This window comes from Carcharhinus amblyrhynchos, chromosome 12, assembly GCF_965287045.1.
Source record: "Carcharhinus amblyrhynchos chromosome 12, sCarAmb.v2.hapA, whole genome shotgun sequence".
Lineage (NCBI taxonomy): Eukaryota > Metazoa > Chordata > Chondrichthyes > Carcharhiniformes > Carcharhinidae > Carcharhinus > Carcharhinus amblyrhynchos.
In genome coordinates this window covers 9,793,884-9,817,393 of record NC_137335.1, presented here as the reverse complement: position 1 = coordinate 9,817,393, position 23,510 = coordinate 9,793,884, and the positions used below count along the sequence as shown (strand labels likewise).

General features: G+C 40.7%; 2 protein-coding genes across 4 annotated transcripts in view; one reads left to right on the top strand and one right to left on the bottom strand.

Annotated features, from left to right (window-relative positions):
- The window catches only part of crls1 (cardiolipin synthase 1), a 46,387-nt gene that overhangs the window by 5,763 nt on the left and 17,114 nt on the right, over positions 1-23,510 (top strand). For both annotated transcript variants that reach the window (XM_080199731.1, XM_080199730.1), the window contains exons 2-3: positions 250-387; positions 22,516-22,645. In XM_080199731.1, coding sequence (XP_080055857.1) covers positions 250-387; positions 22,516-22,645 — 268 coding nt within the window. The remainder of the gene's footprint in view (positions 1-249; positions 388-22,515; positions 22,646-23,510) is intronic.
- Positions 7,060-16,271, bottom strand: LOC145350767 (leucine-rich repeat neuronal protein 4-like). Of its 2 annotated transcripts, XM_080200044.1 has the most exons (6): positions 15,833-16,271; positions 15,113-15,282; positions 14,002-14,757; positions 12,612-12,816; positions 10,089-10,226; positions 7,060-8,654 (listed from the first exon to the last, which is right to left on the bottom strand). In XM_080200044.1, the coding sequence occupies exons 2-6, from the start codon at positions 15,204-15,206 to the stop codon at positions 7,205-7,207; spliced, it is 2,643 nt and encodes an 880-aa protein (XP_080056170.1). In that variant the 5' UTR covers positions 15,207-15,282; positions 15,833-16,271; the 3' UTR covers positions 7,060-7,204. The 2 variants fall into 2 exon arrangements, with proteins under 2 accessions (XP_080056170.1, XP_080056171.1); XM_080200045.1 differs by lacking the exon at positions 15,113-15,282 and having other exon boundaries at positions 15,833-16,270.

Sequence of the window (23,510 nt, the reverse complement as noted above, 5' to 3'; positions counted from 1 at the left end):
GAGGCCATCTTGATTAAAATGTTCAAAAGGTACAAACCTCTGTATGGAGGTTTAGTTGCATTATTGCGAACTGTTCAATAGTTAAAAGATTTTGTTACCTTACCTGTCACAGACCTTTTTGCGGGAACTTTGTGGGAAGGATGTGACAGATACCAGTCTCCTTCTCCCTTTGGAAAAAAGATACACTTTGGTAATGGTGATGAAGGATATGTTTATATGAACTAATACATTTCCTATCTTTCTTTGCAGTATGAGAATCCATGGACAATTCCAAACTTATTATGTATGGCAAGGATTGGCTTGTCACCATATTTGGGCTACCTGATTGTGGAAGAAGAATTCAATCTAGCTCTGGGCCTTTTTACTTTGGCAGGAATTACTGACCTGGTGAGTGATAATTGAACATTTTCTGTTAAATTTACAGTATTTAAGAAGGGCAGTCAGGAATATGAACTGGCTTTAGACCATCGTGAGACAGGTTGGTTTTACTCTACTGATGATGGAAGTGTTGTTGCAATAGTAACCCTGCTCAGTACGAGAGGAACCACAGGTTCAGACATTTGGTGTATGTGCTGAGCTACTATTTGTTGGATTCTGACTGATCAGCTCTAAGTCAGAATCCCGCTTTTCAAATTTGTTGATAAAATGTACAATTAGCTTGTAAACGCATATTTCTGTACCATGTCTCAAATTTTGAAATTTGAGTTTCATGCACTATGGCCTTGTAATTAGCACTGCAGCATCACAGTGCCAGGGACCTGTGTTCAATTCCAGCCTTGGGTAATTGTCTGTGGAGTTTGCACATTCTCCTCATGTCTGCATGGGTTTCCTCTGGGTGCTCCTGTTTCCTCCCGTACTCCAAAGATGTGTGGGTTAGGTTGATTGGCCGTGTTAAATTATCCTTTAGTATCAGGGGGATTAGCAAGGTAAATACATGGGGTAATGGGGATAGGGCCTGGGTGGGATTGATGGTGCAGGCTCAATGGGCCAAATGGCCTCCTTCAACACTGTAGGGATTCTATGTTAAATGACAACCATCTGAATTTTGCAGTTGTAATAATGATGAAATTGTGTTGCTATCATTACAAATGTAAGACTGGTGGCGGCGACTTGATGTCTACACATGCCCAGTTATGGAAATCCAGAAGTTGCTGTCGGAGATCCTCTGGTCATCCGTAAGGAGTTTTGGAGAAATCACTTGAGTTGATGTGAACTTTAACTTTTAGACTGATAGTCTAGCTGTAAAAACCCATGAAGAAGCTGTGCTTTGTTGAATGCCGTGTAACTAGAATGTTTAATGGCATATTAAGTGCAGAACTACTGCAGAGCAACCCCTTTGGCTCTGAAAAAAAAATTTCATATTTGTCAAACTTCTCCATCGTGATAAATTCTACTGAATTTTATATGTCGTAAAGTTTATGATACTTTAACTTCTGATTAATCCAAATGTATACTCCTTTTTTGCTCTCTGTAAAATGATTGAAAAAAGATTGTTGATGTTTTTTATTTAATGGGGAGAAGGGAAGGAGAGAGTGCAGAATGTAGTGTTACAATCATAGCTAGGGTGTAGAGAAAGAGTAACTTAATGTGAGGTAGGTCCATTCAAAAGCCTGATGGCAGCAGAAAAAAAGCTGTTCTTGAGTCAGTTGGTAGGTGATTTCAGATCTTTGTATCTTCACTGACAGAAGAAGATAGAAGAAATAATGTCTGGGGTGCGTAGGATCCTTGATTTTGCTGGCTGCTTTTCTGAGGCAGTGGGAAGTGTAGATGGAGTCAGTGGATGGGAGGCTGGTTTACATGATGGACTGGGCTATGAACCATGAACAAGTTTCCTATTTCGGTGTTTCAAATGGGAGCTAGTAATTGGCTGCTTAGCTGATTTGCGAATTAAAATGAAAATTCCCTTTGTGCCTGTGGTTAAAATGAGTGCCTACGAACAAAAACAGGTCAGTTTAGGGTTTGAACAAGCTGGGAACTTGGAGCAGGCTTAATGGGAAGTGGTAGAATCAATCCACTCATTCTGCAAGTGAGTTTCAGGTCCATCTTACCAATAGAAGAATCTAGGATAGTTCGATATTTGCCACTCCAGTAATGGAGCGTATCATGTGTGATGGTGGTTGTAAAATTTAATAAGTTAACAGTTGTAATGGTTAGCACTGCTGCCTCTGTCAGATGCCCAGGTTCAATTCCAGCCTCGGGTGACTGTCAGTGCGGAGTTTGCACATTCTCCCCATGTCTGCATGGGTTTTCACCAGGTGCTCCAGTTTCCTCCCACAGTCCAAAGATGTGCAGGTTAGATGGACTGGCCAGAATAAATTGCCCATTCATGTCAGGGGGATCATGGGTAAATACTTGGGGTCACAGAGTAGGGCCTGGCTGGGATTGTGGTCAGTGCAGGCTCGATGGGCCAAATGGCCGCCTTCTGCACTGTCGGGATTCTATGATTCTATTAATTTATATGACATCTTGAATCTGAATTGTATTCAGAAAATTTCAGTTCTGTCCAGCAGAATGTATTTATTAACAGGATTTGTAAGTTTGTATGTAAGACTATATGTCCTGTACAACAAGTCTGTTTATAGAAGCAAAATGCCACGGATGCTGGAGATGTATAATAAAAACAGCAAGTGCTGGGAAAACATCACAGGTTTGGCAGCATCTGTGGAGAGAGAGAAACAGAGTTAATGTCTTGAATCCAGCATGACGACTCTTCAGAATGGTTTGAAGTTCCGGAGTCATATTGGACTTGAAATATTAACACTCTCTCTGTGCCAAACCTGCAAACTTTTTTCCAGCGCTTTCTGCTTTTATGTTAAACAAGCACGTCTGCAATGGAAACATCCAGGATATAGCTAAACCAGCCTTTTGTCAAATTACCACCTGACTAGCATTGATGAACTGTCTTTTAGGAATAGCTAAATGAAGGACATATTATTATGTGCATCAGCTTTTAGAAGTATAATACAAATGTTTTTATCAAAGTATCTGATCGATCCAGTCCTGAATGGAAGGCTGGGGTTTTCCTGTCCTACTTATGGTAGAAATCATTGCCATAGTGTTGGACATTTGTGGTGACTTTTTTGCTTGGTTCACCATTTTGTTTTGCGTGAACATGATGTTTCTTTAATATCATTTTGGTTGGTACACTGTGTTTGCTCTTCATAATAGGGCAGTATGGCGGCAGAGTGATTAGCATTGCTGCCTCACAGCACTGGGGACCCGGGTTCTATTCCCCGTTTGGGGTTATGTCTCTGTGGAGTTTGCACGTTCTCTCCATGTCTCTGTGGGTTTCCTTCAGGTACCTTGGTTTCCTCACACAGTCTGAAAGGTGTGCAGCTTAGGTGCATTGGCCATGCTAAATTCTCCTTCGGTGTATCTGAACAGGTGCCAGAATGTGGCGATTTTCACAGTAACTTTATTGCAGTGATAATGTAAGCCTACTTGTAAGACTAATAAATAAACTTCATACTTTAAAAATACTGACAAATGCAAGTACGCTTTTAGTTTAGAAAGTGCATTCATGTAACACCTTTTCTGACCTTGGGATGACCCAAACACTTCAAGGCTAATGAAGTGAGGTTGCTGTGTGGTGGTTATTTTGCGTACGGTGAACAGTTATCTGAAAAATGGTCAGGCATGTTTGTTTTGAAAGTTAAAGTTTATTTATTAATCACAAGTAGGTTTACATTAACACTGCAATAAAATTACTTGGAAAATCCACTAGTCATTACACTCTGGTGCGTGTTCAGGTACACTGAGAGTGAATTTAGCATGGCCAATACACCTAACCAGCACATCTTTGGACTGTGGGAGGAAACTGGAGCACCCGGAGGAAACCCACGCAGACATGGGGAGAATATGCAAACTACACACAGATAGTGACCCAAGCTGGGAATCGAACCCAGGCCCCTGGCACTGTGAGGGCAGCAGTGCTAACCACCGTGCCACTGTCACTCCAATTGATAATGATGTTGATTTGAGGATATATTGACCTGGGGGTGGTGAAGCAGGGGCAGGAGACTCTCTTTACTCGTCCTCCACATAATACCTCGGGGTCACTTACATTTGCCTGAAAAGGTTTAACATATCCAAAAGACAGTATTTCGAGCAATAAATAGATAATGGTTTAAGATTGGTAACCTCAGCAAAGGCTGAGGTAGCAGATTAAGTTGTTCAAACTATAGAGGCGATCAATGAGCCTTTTTAACAGCAGGTTTCCAGTTAAGATCTTTCTAAAGGCACTGCTGTCTACCTCAATGCCTAAGGTCTGAGACATCTTAAATATTAGTCCAACTTATTGAACTTTGTTGCATGCTCAGGGAATTTAGTTTTGTGCAGTTAACTTGTTGATTGTTTAATCAAACATAAAGGACACCAGTCAGAAAGTGTTTTGAAAGTTTTGTTTTTGGTCAAGAGCAAGTTCCCAAATTTGTAGTTATCCTATAGGGATATTTGTAAGGTATCCTATATTCCCTACAGCTGCAGAGTATTCCATCACACTGCTGATTTTCTCTTTAGGCAGTAACGAATGAGAGTTTCTTTCAACTTTTGTTTGTTAAATTTGAGAAAATTTGAATTGCTCCCTGCCCCAAATGCTGCAATGATACTTATGGAACAAGGGTATAAATCCCTGTTTTTAGTAAGCTCTTATCGTGGACTCCACGGAACCAAGCACTACAATAATTATTGGTTATTATAAAGTAATAGCTTATAATTATTAATACCACTACTTCCCAAAGCCTGTCCACTATCTACAAGGCGCAGGTCAGGAGTGTGATGGAACACTCTCTACCTGCCTGGATGAGTGCAGCTCCAACAACACTCAAGAAGCACGACACCATCCAGGACAAAGCTTGGTTGGCACCTCATGCACTCCCTGCACCACCGACGCTCATTGGCAGCAGTGTGTACTATCTACAAGATGCAGTGCGGCAATTCATCAAAGATCCTTTGCCATCACCTTCCAAACGCATGACCAACTTCCATGTCAAAGGACAGGGCAGCAAATACATGGGAACACCACCATCTGCAAGTTTTCCTCCAAGCCACTCACCACCCTGACTTGGAAATATATCGCTGTTCCTTCGCAGTCGCCGGGTCAAAATCCTGGAATTCCCTCCCTCATGACATTGCGGGTCAACCCCAGAACATGGAGTGCAGTGATTCAAGAAGGCAGCTCACTACCACCTTCTCAAGGGCAACTAGGGAGGGTCAATAAATGCTGGCCAGCCAGCAACGTCCAAGTTCCATGAATGAATAATAAAAAATCCGTACTATGATGCAGCTAACACTGGGATCAAAGGAAAAGATCACTCCTGTGATGGTATATGTTTTTGATAAGAGAGGGGATTAAGGGTTATGGGGAGAAAGCGGGAAAGTGGAACTGAGCAGCGATAGTTCAGCCATGATCTTATTGAATGGCGGGGCAGGCTCGAAGGGCTAGATGGCCTACTCCTGCTCCTATTTCTTATGTTCTTATATGTCAATGTTTATTAGGAATGCTAAGCAGAGATAAAACTAAAATAAATTTAATTATTGACCCTTGTCATTGCCCCTCATTGTAATACAAGTACATCTTCACTGCCTGACTCATAATGTATGAACTCTTCAGTGTTGTAATAAGTTATCACAAGCTGAATTTTACACCAATGTGTGAAACCACTTCATTTCAAAATGGGACACCTAAATAAATTTCCAAATCTTAATTTATTTCTAAATCTTTTCCATGGAAAGAAGATTCACATCTTTTCTTTATAGCTAGTGAACTTTTATGCTCATTTAAGGGAACAGTTTCCTGTTTGCACAGTTAGATGGAACACATTTGCTGTTTCATTAGAAAGGTATCCTCCTCCTCCTACATCAACCCAATTCCAGCCTGTTTGGACTTGGAAATGAAGTGTTTTCCTTTCCGGGCTCCCAGAACGCTAGGTCAGATGCAACGTAGTTAATTGCAAAGTAAAGCTCTTTCTAATCTGTCCAAACTGCATTCTACAATCCTAGTCTAGGGTACCATCTCAGTTGCACCAGTGTGAGCCCCATTCCCCCAAGCCATCTTGTAGCCTCTCAGAGAGAGACGAAGACAGGTTTTGTGCTGTGGAGTTATGCCTACCAGGAAGTGGGCTGAGACAGCTCAAACTCATTTCACGTGAGACACTTAGAATCCTGATAGTGCAGAAGGATCCTGTTCAGCCCATTGAATCTGTACCAACCACAATCCCATCCAGGCTCTATTCCTGTAACCCCACACATTTACCCTGCTAACCCCCCTGGCACTAGTGTCAATTTAGCATGGCCAGTCAAGCTAACCCGCACATCTGCATTAAGGACAAACCATGCCTGTCAGACTGTTAATCAGGCAGCACATCCTTCCACTACTTCATAAATATTTTGGAAACGGAAGAGGGAGGATACACAAAATGACAACGCATCACCCAGTTTGGCAAAACAAAGCTATGGAAGTTGTATGCTTATTAGGAGGGGATCTTACTGAAACTTACAGCTTACTGTGAGGCCTGGATAGAGTGGACGTGGAGAGAATGTTTCCACTAGTCAGAAAAACTAGAATCAGAGGGCACAATCTCAGACTAATTTAATCCTTTAAAACAGAGATGAGGAAGAATTTCTTCAGCCAGAGAGTGGGTGTATCTGTGGAACTCTCTGCCGCAGAAGGTTGTGGAGGCCAGGTCACTGAGTGTCGTTAAGACAGAGGTAGATAGGTTCTTGATTAATAAGGGGTTATGGGAAAAAGGCAGGAGAATGGGGATGAAAAAATATCAGCCATGATTGAATGGCAGAGCAGACCTGATGGTCTGAGTGGCCTAATTCTGCTGCTATGCCTTATGGTCTTAAGACTTGTTTACTTAGCCTCTATGTTGGTTAATTTTACAGTACTTTCATGTATTAATTAATTGAACATAGAGCAGCACTACTGGTTTAAAAAGATGGGAAGCAACCTGTTACAGCAATAAAATATCTTCATTTTCCAAAATACAGGGGATGTGTTCTAATCTTTTAATGTATTATTTAAATGGTTCATTGAGACAATATAACTGGTACACATTTTGAAAAAGTCCTTTTATAAATTACAACACTGCCTGTAATTAACAAGGAGTAGGAACTACCAGAACACCACTCTGAAAAGTTGCACATTTTACTAAATTTAAACGAGTACTTCTAAAAAAGCATTGCATCTTAAATTGTGGCATCAGGGATCCTCTTCAGAGTCTGCACCCACTCTTCCAATTGTTCTTGGGTCTACCAACTCCAGATGATTATCAAATGCTGGATTTTGCAAAGTGAGGGGATCCAAGCTTATACGAGACAAATCCGTTAGCCGCCCCTTGAGACGGATTTTGCACAAGCAAACTGATAATAGAACTACAAGTATGAAGAGAAAGGCAATAATCACTGTGGAGGCTATGTAAAATATATTATTGTAGTTTGGTTTAGTCTTGAAAATATAGCATGGGCCTTTTGAAGGCCAGATGCTGCTTGCAGTGCTGGATCCTGCTTTATTCACAGCCACCACACACGAGTGGTATGTGCTATCTGAGGTAAGGTCACGTAAAGTGTATCTTCGGTAGGTAGGATTGATGGTATCTGTCTTGTACAAATGTCTGTTGTCATCTGATTGATAGATAATATAGTAATGAAGTACAGTGGAACTAGGGGCGCACCAGTAGATTTCTGCCGAATTGTCAGAAATTTTGATCACCTTTTGTATCTTCACTGGATCTGGTGGGACATCCTCCCCAGCTATGTCAGGACAGCGACAGCCTGTCAGATGTTGCAGATCACGACAGGGTACCTGCCAGTGTCTGCATGGATCATAATTGCAATCACCAACCAGTGTAGGTCTTGTAATCTCCTCTTCTTCCAGGGTCTCTAAACCATCATCTTTAATCATTATAAATATAGGCCCCTTCTTTATTGTGGAGAGTTTGGGTAATGCTGTTGTCGCGTAGTGTTTGGCCCCAGTTTGACCTCTGGTCGTGGATGGGTAATGACTGGTTGCGGTTAGATAATTTTTGATCCCAGTTTTGTTTCTGGTAGTGGTTTGGTAACGATTGGTAGTAGTTGGGTAAAGTTTGATCCCATTTTTGTCTCTGGTAGTGGTTGGGTAATGTTTGATCGCAATTTGATCTCTGGTGTTTGTTGGGTAATGGTTGGTAGTGGTCAGATGCAGTTTGATACCAGTTTGATCTATGGTGTAGGCTGGGTAAAGATTGGCAGTGGTCGGGTAAAGTTCGATCCCAGTACGATCATTGGTAGTCGTTGACCAAGGTGTTGAAGTTTCCACCCTTGATTCTCTTTTAGCCCAACTTTGATCATTTTGTATAGTGCTTTGTTCAGTTTGTAGGGTACCAGAATCTGAACTGGAAGATGGGCTATGAAAAGATAATGTGTTCAACAGGTTAGTGCTGTTTGGGGATGATGCAATGATATCGACTTGGGCTGGTAACTTGCTGCTTGATATCTTCTTGGTGTTGCCCGAAGAATTTGCTATTATATGTCCCAGCAGTTGGTTATGCATGGTACTGGCAGAAACTTGTGATTCCTGCGTTTGGTTTCCATTAATACTGCACTCTTCTATGAGATCTGTCAATAAAATCTTTCTCTCTGAACCATTCTCGTGACATCTGGTATAATTTGTCCTGGTGGGCATAGAGGAAAGGAAGTTAAATATCCAAAAAAATGAAACCTAGATCTAATGGTTTGACCATTAATTAACATTGCAAATCATTATGCTTCACTGATAAGCTTACATCACGATACATATTTGAACTGAAATGCAATTTGATTTTATGGTACTGGGCATGCTATCTTTGTTAACAGTACTGTTATTATACTGATGAAGAATACTCATGCCAGTTAGAGAATAAGTGGACTGAAGTCCATTCATGCTACTATTGTACAATAAACGTCTATATTAATTCAACATCTAAATTTTCCCTGCCATTAGTGGTGAAGCCTTTTGCATTGTTCAGAATGCTCTGCCCTCTCCACTGACACTAGCCAAGTTTAGAAAGGAAAAATCTATGATTTGACACTGATGTTTATGCATTATTGAAGCTCTTAATGGTGAAAGTGTCGAAGGCAACTGCAAAAACATTTTATAAGCTTAATATGCTTTGGTGGAATCTGAGCAACAATGTCACTTTACATTCTTTTAAATGTGCTCTTAAGTCTGCCCTAGAACATAGCAGTACTGAGGGCTAGAGACTACAGAGAATTTAATCTTTGCTCTATAAAGGGTGCGGTTCACAGCTGTTAATGTGTTGGATCATGGTAAGATGTTTATAAATTTCATTATTTTATAGATCCCATACAATTTCTTATAGTGTTAAAACTGTAACTGTAAACATTTAGCTGACTTATACTAATGTATTGTTTACAACTTCAGCCATTTGACTAGTTTGTGAGTAGTGCTTTTGCTATCCAACACTTCATATTTAATAAATCTTTTAAAACACCTAAGGAAGCAAAACTGATCACAAATGTATTTAATCGACTTGATATTTTTGTCAGTGCCCTTTGTTCACTGGGAATTATTCATTCTGGGCCTATAGTTTTAGTTAACTGAGCAAAGATAAATAATTTTGTCAGCGTCTAGTAGACTGGTATGGATTTGCTAACTTTGCCATACCTGTCTTGATTTTAATTGTTTAGCTGAAAAAGTGACAGAAGCAGACAAAAACCTTGTTGTTCATGCTGCCTTATGTTCAGAACTGTGGAGTGAATGGTGTGGCTTTTGTAGTCATTGTTCACGTCACATGCTTATTTCCCAATGAGAAATAAGACCTATTGCATGCATGATGGGCTGAATGACCAGCTTGAAGATTTTATGGTCCTATGATTGTCATCATTTATTAAGCAAGTAAAAACTAAGCTGGTACAGTTTCTGTTATTTAAACAACAGCACAACCGAGTGCAGACTGGTTTCACTGTTGTGAACTGCGTCTCCTGGATTTTAATTTTAAAGTTCTGATTCTTTTTCCCCATTTCTCATTGTTGTGCTAATTGTACGAATCTGCATTGTGTTCTGGAAACCTAGCTGCTGCTTATGGTGAAGCCAGAAGGATCCTTACCTGTTCAGTACTACCTTCTCCGGTTCAATAATCAGCCAGGTGAGCTCACAGCTACAAACTAGGGGGTTTCCGGAAAGGTTTATTGTGACCGTTGAATTGGTAGAGAGGTTCCAGGGTCTGAATACTGTCAAGTTACAACTGGAATGGGGGGAAAAAAGCAACACTTTTAATTCGAATATTGACTGCTTTTATATTTTATTTATCCTATTAAATCTTTACCCGTTCATCTTTCAACTTACTATCAAAAGTCCTGATTCTTCACTTTATCGTCTGTATTCTCAGCATGTTCGCCTGGAGCCAATGCAGTGTAAGTTTGGATAATGTGTGACTGCCATGAGTGGATCATACATGAGTATACCCAAAGTAGGCAGCCCACTTTTATCTCCTGAACAAGTGGTGTGCACTTTCACATTAGCAAGAGGAAAGGCATTGATTTTGCAGACAAATTTAGCTGCATCTAGTTATCTGTTCCAAACAGTGTCCTTAGAATCATAGAATTCCTACAGGGCAGAAAGAGGCCATTCAGCCCAATGAGTCATCACCAACCACAATCCCACCTAGGCCCTATTCTTGTAACCCCACTTATTTACTCTGCTAATCCCCATGACATTAGGGTCAATTTAGCATGGCCAATCAACCTAATCTGCACATTTTGCACATAGGACTGGAGGAAATCCACATAGACACAGGGAAAATGTGCAAACTCCACACAGATAGTGACCTGAGGCCGGAATTGAACCCTGGTCCCTGGCGCTATGAAGCAGCAGTGCCACCGTGCCACCCTGAAGTAGTCTCGTCTAAATTTAAACATTTTCTGAATGTATACTTTCCTTCAGCCTGTGGTATTAGCTGCTGGGTTATCATTAAGGTGGAAGGAAAATCTATGGAAATGTTTAGAAGGACTGTTGTAAATTTGGTAGAAGTAGTTACGCAGTGTGAACAGTTCTTGGTGAAAGGCGGTATCTAGCAAACCCATTTGTCAAAACTTAAACCTGTTTGACTAATGAACTTTTGTTGTCGGACTTCTGGTTCTAACTATAGAAAATATTTTGTTTAATATTGCAGGATTTCATGGATGCTACAGTTGTGGTGACCTTGACTGCCTGTTTAGTAGGGAGACATATTTGTAACTGAATATCCTGTATTTTGTTTATGGACTTTTGTCACGTGCCAATTCTTTCCACATGAACATTACATGCTGTGCTGGCTGCATTGTGCCTGCTTCTTCGCACAATTGTTTCTAATGTTCTCATTGAGCATTTCAATGCCAGCTAAACGTATGGTGTTGGGTGGTTCTGTTGTCGTGCCCTTCAGACAGATACTAAGGTGCTGTGTTATTGTGAAGCTTGCAAAAAAAATGCAGCTTCATTCCATGATGTGAAGATGCCGGTGTTGGACTGGGGTAGGCACAACAAAAAGTCTCAACACCAGGTTAAAGTCCTGAATTTTCAGATATTCAAATTAAATACTCAAATTAAAGGACTCGCCTGATGAAGGAGCAGTGCTCCGAAAGCTCATGCTACCAAATTAAACCTGTTGGACTTTAACCTCATGTTGTGAGGCTTCTTAATAGGCCTTATTCCAGTTAGTTATTTTCAATGATTGGATAGTTAAATATTTTCTTGAGTATTTTTGCAAACAAAAGTCAGCAAATTTGAGCAAGGTTGCATATCTATCGTGCCTTTTGAAACCTCCATGCAGTTCAAAGTATTTAACAGCTAATTAAGTAATTTTGAAGTGCAGTCACTTTTTAAATATAAGAAATATTCTGTGTACAGAAGACATCTACATGCAACAGTGCAATGATGACAAGATTTTGCTAATGTGCTTAGAATCCCTACAGTGCAGGAAGAGACCATTCAGCCCATCGAGACTGCACTGACAACAATTCCAGCCAGATCCTACCCCCGTAACCCCGTGTATTTACCCTGCTAATCTCCTGACACTAAGTGGCAATTTGGCATGACCTAACATGGACTGTGGGAGGAAACCGGAGCACCCAGAGGAAACCCACACAGACACTGGGAGAACGTGAAAACTCCACACATTCACCCAAAGCTGGAATTGAACTTCGGTCCCTAGTGCTGTGAGGCTGCAGTGCTAACCACTGTGCCACTGTGGCGCCCTATGGTGGTCCAGTAAAAGCTGCTGTAGTGTGCCCATTTAAAATGAGAAAATGTAATTTAACTATTATCCTACCAAACTTGCATTTTGATTGCAGAGAGATTGGTGCCTTATAAGTATCATTAGGAACAGATTAAAGCCGTGAATTAAGGTATCAAGCAAGAAGTATTTGGACTTAAACATGCAATTTTTACATTGTAGACATTGATGTCATTGCACTAAATTTGCTAACACTGAAGACATTTAATGTAAGCCTACTTGTGACACTAATAAATAAACTGCAATCAACTTTAAAAAATTAATAATTTAATAAAGAAATGTCAATTAAAGGAAAGACAAATGGCTCAATTCATCCATTTAGTATCTTGAAATGTTCCGAAAAACAGGTTGGATAGTTACCCTTTAAAGGAAAGGAACTCCAGATGCGTGAGGGACTCAAACATAGTGCTTTTCACAATATGTAGCTGGGAACTTCCTTCCAAGTCCACATGAATAAGGCTGGGTGTATGCGTAAATAGATTTGCAGGCAGAGACCAAAGAAAAGGCATTTGTCTCATCCAAAGGAACTGTAGATTGCTTAATCCTTCAAAGCACTGTGGGTCAACTGTAGATTGTAAATAAATGGTTGGTTATTGTTCAGAAGGTGCCTTTACGGAGGGCTTACTAACATTCAGAACAGCAGTCTATCATTACATAATTATTGGCAATGCCATATTCTATCGGATCCTTCAGCAATAGGAATCAATTTAAAAAACTTAATACTTGCTCCAATCCATTTGAAGACAGTTAAGTAATTTTTTTTGTGTAGGATCACGTACGTGGCCATTTTCAATGGCTGAGCATTAAAAGTAATGTCATTCATAAATAGGTGCCAGTAATCTAATTTAAAATGCTTAACTGCTAATCTTTCATTTCTCTGACTGAAGCATTTAAATGTTGTCCAGGTACAAGTGATGTTGACCCTTGTGAAAATCTCTGACTTGTAGGTGCAGATCAGAACTCTTGTTCTACCCAGAGAAAGTTGCATTAAAACAGGTTTGGCAGTGAATTTTAGCAGTTGAAGAATTTATACATTTTTTTAATTATTGAATTTAAGATAAATTTGTAGATCTCTCTGGTGGATGTGAACCCACTCTAATGTCTTAATCTTCAGGCTGTGATTACCGTTTTATTTATGATAACTAAGAATTATTTTGAGCTGTTTACGATTGCCTCAAGGTTTCAATTTGATTAAAAAGTAACCTACATTGTATCCTTTACACTTGGACCCACACATCTTCACATAATGTAATGATTTTTAATTATATAGCCTGGATTAAATACATATCTTTTGTATGGAGTATTGATATCAACAAAGTAAATCCACCAGTTATATCTCTAAAGTAATGTGACTTGTGAAAGTTCTAACAATCGAATCACTTTTTTTCTGTGTCTCCCTGCCTATTTCTATGGCCATATCTCCCATTCCATTGATTTCAATAGTATTTTAGTTTGAGTTTAACTAAATGCGTAACTAATTTAGGACTTAATTTTTTATTAATATCTTATTCTATGTGCAAGCCAGGCGGCTTCAGTAAGGTTAAGCCTGCACCTCTCCAATAAACAGTGCCATTCCTAACATCCATCGGTGACTTGGAAGCATTTGGCCAATTAAACTGCTGGTAATGGAGGTATTTGTGTTATTTTTAATTAAGCTACTTGAGGCTTTCTTTGTGAGAGGAACAGGAAACTTGTACATTGTTGCAATGCATTTTTTAAAAAATTCTAAATAAGAGGCAGTGGTACTTACGGGTTTTGAATAAGTTTGCACTCAGATCAAGCACTTCGAGGTTTTTCATTCTAGATGCAAATAGTTTGTGAGTGCACACTTTCAAAGATGTCCAGGACAGATTTAGGTAATGAAGCTTGGGGAAACGAGAGAATTCATATGGATTGAGCTGCTGCAGTGGGTTTCCTTCAAGTCTTAGCATGGTGAGATTTGGCATTTGAAATTCCCATTGCAACTTTGTAAGGTTGTTGTAGCTCAGATCCAGAGATTCAAGTTGTGCCGTCACCATTCCAGAAGAGACAATTTCTGAGATTTTATTGTGACTCAAAAGTAAAACTTTTAAATTGTAAAGCTCCGTAAACTCCGAAAACTTAATCTGCCGGATGATGTTCTTGCTCAAATCAAGAGATTCAAGAGCCGTGGGAAGGCAGGATGGGACAGTTGTAAGTTGGTTGCTGGCTGTGTTCAGGTGCTTTAGTGTTGGTATGACCAGGGATCCACAGGGTAGGCTGTTGTAAGTCAGACTGTTGTGTGACAAGTCGAGTATTTCCAACGCACTGAAATTTTGAAAAGTATTGACCGGTATGTTACTGATGCTCTTACTTGATAGATGAAGCTGAGTATCATTTTGGGAGTATATGTTCATGTGGTAGAACAGAAAGTGATCAGGCTGGTCAGCTGGTAGACTGTTAATCCTCTGAAGAAAGCACGCGACTTCCGTTAATAAGCAGAAAAGAGCCAGCACTTCCATTTCAAAACAGAAATTGAACTCAATTCCTGAAACAGATCACAATTAAACTTTGAGGTGGGCTGGTGTTCATCACTATTCAATTTTTAACTAGTCCAAATAAATCTTTAGCTCGTTACAACCTTAAATTTAGTACCATTTTGTCCCATTGTATGTGAGGTACTGTCTGTTTTACTGTATGTGCATTTACAGTTTCTGCAATATTTAGTATGCAGCCTACAAAATGATTGATTTGTACACTTCACTAAAGACATGTTAATATTTGTGTCAGTGTAAAATTGAGATTTGTAAAACCAGCCTAGCTTACAGTTATTATCATTTATCAGTAGAATGTATGTTAAAAACAATTGAAAAATTCATATTATTAATATCCACAGTACTAACTTATTACTGTCCTCTTGAAGATGTAGTTCACTTCTCCAGATTTCAGATGCAGGTTTCCAAAATGTCTACGGTGCTGCAGTAGTTCAACTAACATTACATACGTCCCCAATCACAAGAGACCCCACTTCGAGTCACTACTTGGATAGTCAAATTAGCATTTTTGTTGCAGCCTACATGTGCCAATAAAAGAAAGGTTAAAATGGGTGGCTTTATGAGCACTGCACCCTGTCCAAGTACTTTACTTCAGTGGTTGAAAAGAACTCAATTTGTAAGCATACTGTTGGACTTGCTCTTATCTTTTTGAAGGGATTAAAGTTTTGAAGGGGAAATTAATGTCACCTTTCATCTTTAATGAATGCTGATGAAATTAAACTACATTCAATGAAAACAGTTGGCCAAACATGATTATTTTACAATGATTGCCTAAGTATGCATTGAATCTACTCCCCAAATGTCTAATTAACTTAACAATCACGGAAGAACTAGGTTTTAACATTTTTTTCTTAAACTCACTTTCGTTAACTGTTTATACGGACACACACACTTTCAAAACATTTGCAATCATGGGTAATAAAGCTTCAACTTTTTTTAAATTTATGATCGAAAGCATTATAGAAAAGTTCTCGACATTTGCAAAATAGCACAGCATTTAGTCATTAAAACTGTTTTTTTTCAGTTTCTGCGAAGAGTCATTAAATATGCAATAACAGTTGCACTTACCAAACCACTTGGGAGACTAAATATCTGAATCTTTGAAGCACACTCGCTTCAGAGTGCTTTGTAGCTGTCCCAGTTTTTAGACCGTATGATTCAGATGGCTTTTAACCTCATTCTGTTCTGTAAAGCACTTCCATGCATTGTAAAGAGGTTTCTGGTGGATGGTTGCAAGAAGTGCATGTATTCATGAGTCTGTGTGGATTCTGGGCATGTACTTTGTGTCTTTCATTTTACTGCTTTGTTTCTTTTGTGGTAGATAGGCATTCCTCCAGCAGAGCTCTTGGAATGTAACCTGCTTTGATAGCTGAATGCCTGGGATAAGCACGGGCTTGCAGACTATAAGCAACCAGAAAGATGGAATCATGGTTATCTTCAGGGTTAACAAGAGTCTTTGGCTTTAACGGAATGGTTAAGCAAATGGCTCAAAATGGATTATAAATTCTTCAGAAGCATTTTTTTAGGGTTAGAAAGAATGAACTGCAATAATTAGTAACTATTCACGAGACTATGTAACTGATATCTGTAATTGGCCAGGAGAAAGGAGATTTTACGATTTGTGCAAATGAGGTGGTAGAGTTTTGGGGGAGGGGGAGGTCATTGTTTTTGAATCTATATTCTAGGCTGGGGATACAAGTCTTTGTATATGGGTTTGACATAATGGTATATATTTAAACAGAAATGTAACTTACAGTCCAGTGTTGCAATTGCTAATTCTGTCTTTGGACAGGAAACAGATTTTATAGGTTTGAAGCTGACCCAAAAAAAGAACCCCCATGTGCTTTTGTCTTTACAACTTTCTTATAGATTTCGAAGAGGATCCAGCATGTGCCATATCTTGGTACAATAGATAGATGGGGTTTTCCACCCACGCCATCCATTACAAAGAACAAAGAAAATGACAGCACAGGAATAGGCCCTTCGGCCCTCCAAACCTGCACTGACCATGCTGCCTGACTTAACTAAAACCCCCTATCCTTCCAGGGACTATATCCCTCCATTCCCATCCTATTCATGTATTTGTCATGATGCCCCTTAAAAGTCACTATCATATCTACTTCCGCTACCTACCCCGGCAGCGAGTTCCAGGCACCCACCACCCTCTGTATATAAAAAAAAACTTGTCCTGTACATCTCCTTTAAACCTTGCCCCTCGCACCTTAAACCTGTGCTCTAGTGCCTCTTCCACCCTGGGAAAAGCTTCTGACTATCCACTTTGAGAGATGCTTGTGGTTCATTAGAAATCCAACTTTCTGTCACATCATCTGTTGTGCGTCCCGTTGTCTCGTTGTATAACTTATTGTGGATGAAATGTGACCTGAAGGTTGTGTATGTGATTTGCCTATATTAAACAGGACAGGTGCCTACAAGGTAATTCTTGGCATCCAGCTACTTCTCTGAACAGTCAGCTTTTCTGTCCTCCCTCTTCTCCACCTGCCTTCTCACCCTCCCCCCACCAGAAAGCTGCTATTGTTGAAAATAACCTGCATAGCAGGTTCTCATTTAAAACTCCGTGTACGGAGGTAGGTTGTAAGATCTCATTGAATGGCATAACAGGTTTGAGGGACGAAATGGTTTACTTCTGGAATCGGGTTTGATTCCAACCTTGGATGACTGTCTGTGTGTGGAGTTTGCACTTTCTCCCTGTGTCTGCATGGGTTTCCTCCCACAGCCCAGAGATGTTCAGATTAGGTGGATTAGCCATGCCAATTCCTTTAGTGTTCAAAGGTGTGTAGTTTAGGGGGATTAGCCATGGTAAAGTGTGGGGTTATGGGACTCAGAGAAAGGAGATTTTAACATCAGCTATGATTTGTGAAAATGGGGTGGGGGAGTGGGGAGTCACGGTTCTGTATCTATAGTGTAGGTTGGGGATACAAGTCTTTGGAAGTGGATTTGACACAGCAAATGATGGGAAGACTTGGGTGGGATGTTCTTTTGGAGGGTAGATGCCGATTTGATGGGCCGAAGGGCCTCCTTTTTGCAGTATCGAGTTTCTGTGGTTCTGTATCTTCCAGAGCCTTTATTTCACAAGTTACCTGATTGATCAGGACAACATCAAAGCCTGTTAAAGCTAAGTTCCAATTCAAACTCTTATCAGGCACTTATCCTCATTTCTGCTGTGAAAAAAACACTCCCGTAAAGCAACCCTCACTCCTAGGAAACAAAGTGTAATCCTCTAAGGGGTTCTGTCAGTACTCTTGGAAGGTCAAAAGGGTTCCATGGCTGGAAAAGTTTGGGAAGCACTGCTCTATGCAATGTATCTGTTAATGTAACATGTCCATTGAAGAGTAAATCACCTATGCTGATAATGAACACATTAGAAATAGTGCAAGACACCCTTGTATTCTTCTGATGTTAAACTTTCCCCGGCCCTACTCTTCCTAACAACTTTACTATTGTGAAGTATATGATCCCTGATCTTTTTGTGCTATGACAAAAGAAGATAGATAGATCACATCCAATTAAACTAAATCGACCCACTGTAATACATGGCTTATAGTGCCCAGACTTATCACTATTCACAGTTGGAGGCTGTTTGGTATTGGTCTTAAGTCGCCTACTATCCAGAAAGTGCTAATTTGAGCATCTGCTAAGTAGAGCATGTAACTGTAGTTACTGGATCTGACTTTCTCATAATAACATGAGATCCTAAAGAAATAGGGGCAGGAGTGGGCCATGCAGTCCCTCATTCCTCGTCCACCACTCAACAGCAGAACTTATATTTAAGTACACCATTTAACATATTGTAACTTCCCAGGAACAGTATGAGACAAAGCATGACTGAATCACAGAAGGAGGATGATTCAGATGACCAAAGGCTTGGTCAAAGCAGTAGGTTCTAAGGAGTGTCTTAAAGCAAGTTAGGGAGCTGAAAGGATGGCACTTTAGAGCTTGGACCCAGACAACTGAAGACACAGCTAGCAATTGTAGTGCAATTAAAAATTGGAGATGCGCAAGAAGCTAGTCTTTATTGTTGGATGAAATACAGGTAAATTGTTGTTTTGCCTATGAGGAGTGTTGTTTGTCCTAGGGGATAGGCAAAAGTTTTTTAAAAATCTAAACGTACGGCAGCATCCACATGTAAGCTATTCTGCTTACCACAGCCTATTAACGCCTTTCGCTAATTACCTAGTGGGAAAATTGGCCACCTAGTTATCAACCTGGTCATTTCCAACCCCCTCCCCATTCTCCTGAATGTACTGAGTCTGGCTACCATTGTAATTTGTACCTGACCCAAGTGACCTTTCATCCAAGTTTTGAGTGTTTACTGTGAAAAGAAGCAGAGTCCTTTTGGTCCATTTAGCTTATTATTGCAGAACTTCTAACTGCTGGGCAATCAGAAAGCTGCCCACCCTGTATAGAATCAAAGAAACAGCTCTCCATTGAGTCACTGTAAAGATGATAACCAGACATGCTCATCAGAACAGTAGAAGCGTCGCTTTTGGGGGGAGGAGGAGGTGAGTTTTTGAAATTCCTGTGCCATTATGACGAGATGCAGCAGCAGCAATAAAGTGTTTGTAGGAGTTTGTACCAACTAGGGATGGCTCTAAGAAAGCACATTCCATCACTGATATATAAATGAGAGATCCATCCAAGCTGTTTGCAGATCCTTGATGACAGGGAATGACTGGTCTCAGTCTTTCGAATAGTTGAAAGTTCTCTTACTTTATCTCATGCCCATCTAATCCAAGAGTGCACGTTACATTACCTTACATTAATGTTAACATTAGGTAAATTAAATCACAAAGTATGCAGTAGAAACTCCATTTTGTTAGCGAAACAGGATTGCAATTTTGTATTCACAGCATGCAACAGAGGTGGGATGTAACCCTGAAAGTTTAATTTTTTTTCAGATTTTTAAATCCTCTTCAGTAACCTACAAAGCTTGACTATTAAAACCATCGCACTATAAGTAATCTAAAAAATATATTTGAAAACTGATCGTTGATGCCTTTTGAGAATCGGAATGCTTTAGGCTATACAATATATTGCAGCAAAAAATGAAAACAAAATGTACTGAATGTATTGTAGTAGTGGACATCTGTAAGGAAAAGATCAATAAATGTTTAGGGCTTAAGTAAGCTACATCTTATTCGCTACCTCGAGGAGTTAATTAGCTTTGTAAGGTATGGACCATTGCTCGTAAAGTCATACAATAAAAGCAAAATGCTGGAAATCTGAAATAATAACAAAGTGCTAGATAAACCCGGCAAGTTTGGCGGCATCTGTGAAGAGAGAAACAGTTAATATTTTGTGTCCATGTGATCCTTCTAAAAACAGTTCTGTTATATGGGTCATTCAGAACTGAACTGTTAACTCTGGGGTTGACTTTACCATTGTGTTTCAGGCGCAACACGGTCATAAAGGGGGGCATAAAGCGATTAGTGCGATTGGCACCGGTCATTTCACAAGCGCTGGATTTCCAGCATGGTCAGCCTGTCATCGGAAATGGGCGAGAGATAAGTTAATGTATTTCTATTTATTTAAAGAAGCATTTACATGTCATTAGCGAGCCTGGCGCTCAGTCGCTCAAGCGCACCTGCCTTTATCGCCTTGCTAGGAAAGGTTCTCGCTGGCAAGGAGTGGACAGACTCCCCATGAACAGGGAGCAGTCGCCTTGGCCTTGCTGGTGGAACTGGAAGCCAGTGAGGCCCTGTGAGGAGGCTGAAAGTAGGGGTGTTCCTTGGGTAGTGCCAGACGGGCAGCACCATCCTGGCACCTAGGAAATGCCGGTCTGGCACCTAGGTGATGCCCACAAGGCAGTACCAGGAGGAAGGGCTAGTGGGGATGGGGCTAATGGGGGAAAGGGCCCTCTGCCTCTCTCTAGTGATCAGTGGGTGAGGGAGGGAGAGGGGACCCAGTGCTACTCTGCAGCAATCGGTGGGAGAGGGGACCCACTGCCACTCTGCAGCGATCGGTGGGGGGAGGTCAGCGGTGGGGGAGGGAGTGTCTGCGGAGGCGGAGTCTGGGGCAGTGGGGATGGTCAGCGGAGGCTGTATCTCAGGCTGCGTGCCCTCGCGATTGCAGAGGGTGGGGCAGCTGCTTCAGGCTGCCTGCATTAGCAGGGGCCTGACAGCTCTCTCTTGTCTGTCAGACCCTTGCTACTGCATCAGAGGCCTGCATGTGCACACTACCTCCCTCTGCAGGCTTTTGAGCACTTTATGCCCCACCCACAGGCCATTGCAGCGAGCAACAGGCTCACTTAGAATTTTGCAGGCAGAATGCATGTGGGGGCCCTAAAAACATGCCCAAAAGACAGACCTGAAACTCCCCCAGTTTCAAGTCTGCCCAGCATTAAAAATACCACCCTCTGTTTCTCTCTCGATAGGTCTGCCGGACCTGTTGAGTTTATCCAGCATTTCCTGGTTTTATTACTTCCAAAGACATGTTCAGTAATTCCCTCTGAAGTCAGCGTTCTTTCAATGCACTGTAACATATTTTACGGTTATAAATGTTTGAATAATTGACTTAATTATAAGGGTCACATCTTCCTGCTTTTTTCAAACATTGGATAATTTACCAAACCATGATATGTTGTCCAGTATTTATGGATCATTGACGAATATCACCAAAGCTTCTCTGATTTCATTCTTTAATTCATTGAGAGATCTTGGTTGGATTACACCTGGCCTGAGAGAGTTGTAGCTATTTTATGCTTCCAGTTTTTGCATAATATAGTTTTCCAAACTTCAAATGTGTGAACTGTGGCTTGCAAAGCTTCATTTGCTATGACTGGAATTAATCTCTACTGTCCTCCTTAATAAGAGTTGATGTGAAGAATGTGTTTACTACATCTACCCTGCCTAAACTGCTTGCCTTATTGCATCTATCCAGGGTGGCACAGTGGTTAGCACTGCTGTTTCACAGTACCAGGATCCAAGGTTCAATTCCAGCCTCGGGTCCCTGTCTGTGTGGTGTTTGCACTTTCTCCCCGTGTCTGTGTGGATTTCCTTCGGGTGCTCCGGTTTCCTCTCTCAGTCCAAAGATGTGTGGGTTAGGTAGATTGGCCATGCTAAATTGGCCCTAGTGTCAGAGGCAGGATATTTGCATGGGATTACAGGAACAGGGCCTGGATGGGATTGTGGTCGGTACATACTCGATGGACCGAATGGCCTCCTTTGTACTGTGAAATTCTATTCCAATTAAGATACAATCAGATACAAATATTCATTAACTTTTTTTAATTATTAACTTCTTCAAATTTTTTTGTGCCCATTTTGCTGTTTGTGTGATTTTTCACTCTTATCTCACTTTGTGTGATGAATTTGGTTGTTCAGAATGTGAAAATCTACTTTCCTAATGTCTGCTACCATCTTTGTGGCAGCCGTCTTATCTTGTAAGAGGATGGTTTGCACTGTGGTGCTCAACTCTTTGTTAAGTATCACCTGTTGCGGTCCTGGAGCTCCTCTCTGGCCTGTGTTCCATTTTAGGTGATATAATGTTCATGTCCTCAGTAAGTGGCTCATCTCTGAGGAAGCTCAGAGCAATCTTGCAGTGCTAATTCCACTAACTAATCAAAAAATAAATTGAAAGGGAGAATTGCATAAATATGGCAGTGTTTTGCTGTACTTTAGGAGAGCCATGACTTGAGTCTGTTTAGAGATATTTTTGTTAAAAGCTCTTTCTCTGATCTGGACCTATTGATTGACTGTCTAATGCACTTTTTTTTAAACCTTTAAATTTTGCAGCTGGATGGGTATATTGCACGAAACTGGGAAAATCAGAAATCAGCTCTGGGGAGTGCCCTGGACCCATTGGCAGATAAAATTCTGATCAGCGTCCTGTATGTCAGTCTGACCTGTGCTGAACTCATTCCAGGTACGTTCTCCTCTCTCTGCTTGCCCTCCTAGGATACAGTTCAGGAAAAGAGGCAGCGTAACGAAAATGTGCTTCAGTTATGAAGAGTGGCAACTATGTCAAAGGCCTCAGATTTCATCTGTTAATAGAAAGACCCATGTTGTCTCATCTGAAGGACAGCATCTTGCCCAGTGTTGCTTGATGTCTGTGCTACACTATTGTAACTAGAAATCTAGAAATGGATAACCTGGGGTTTTTGAAGAGAATGGCTCTCTTTTTACTATATACATTGAAGCAATATTCCTAAGTCCTTCTCATTTCAATTAACTATAAACTCCTTATCACATCCCAGCTTCAGCTCAGCATCCATGTGTCATTGCGCAAATGCACTTTGTCAGAATTTTCCTTGATTTATCGCTGTCCCATTGGAAGCAGACATTACAGTTGATACAGAAACCAGCTCACCTTTTCATTCAGCCTGCCCTGGACTTCCCTATTTCATGTTCTGGCTAAACAAGGGAAATCTTCCATGTAAGACAGAGACCTAGGGCAGAGTTTTCATCCCTTCATGCCAGCTTGATCTTCTGGCCCTGCTGATGTAAACGGAGATTTCCGTAATTTGCCAGCCCCGCCACGGGGTGGGGTGGAATTGGAAAATTCCAACCTTAGAAACTTAAAAACCTGAAGTAAAAAAATGAAGTAGATAGTCATCGACTTCAGGAAGCGTAGTGGAGGACCTGCTCCTATCTCTCTACATCAACGGGGACGAAGTGGAAATGGTTGAGAATTTAAGGTTTCTAGTTGTTCAGATCACCAGCAACCTATTCTGGTTTCTCCTCCTCCTCCTCTCCTTTTCCCCACACACACACACACACACACACACACA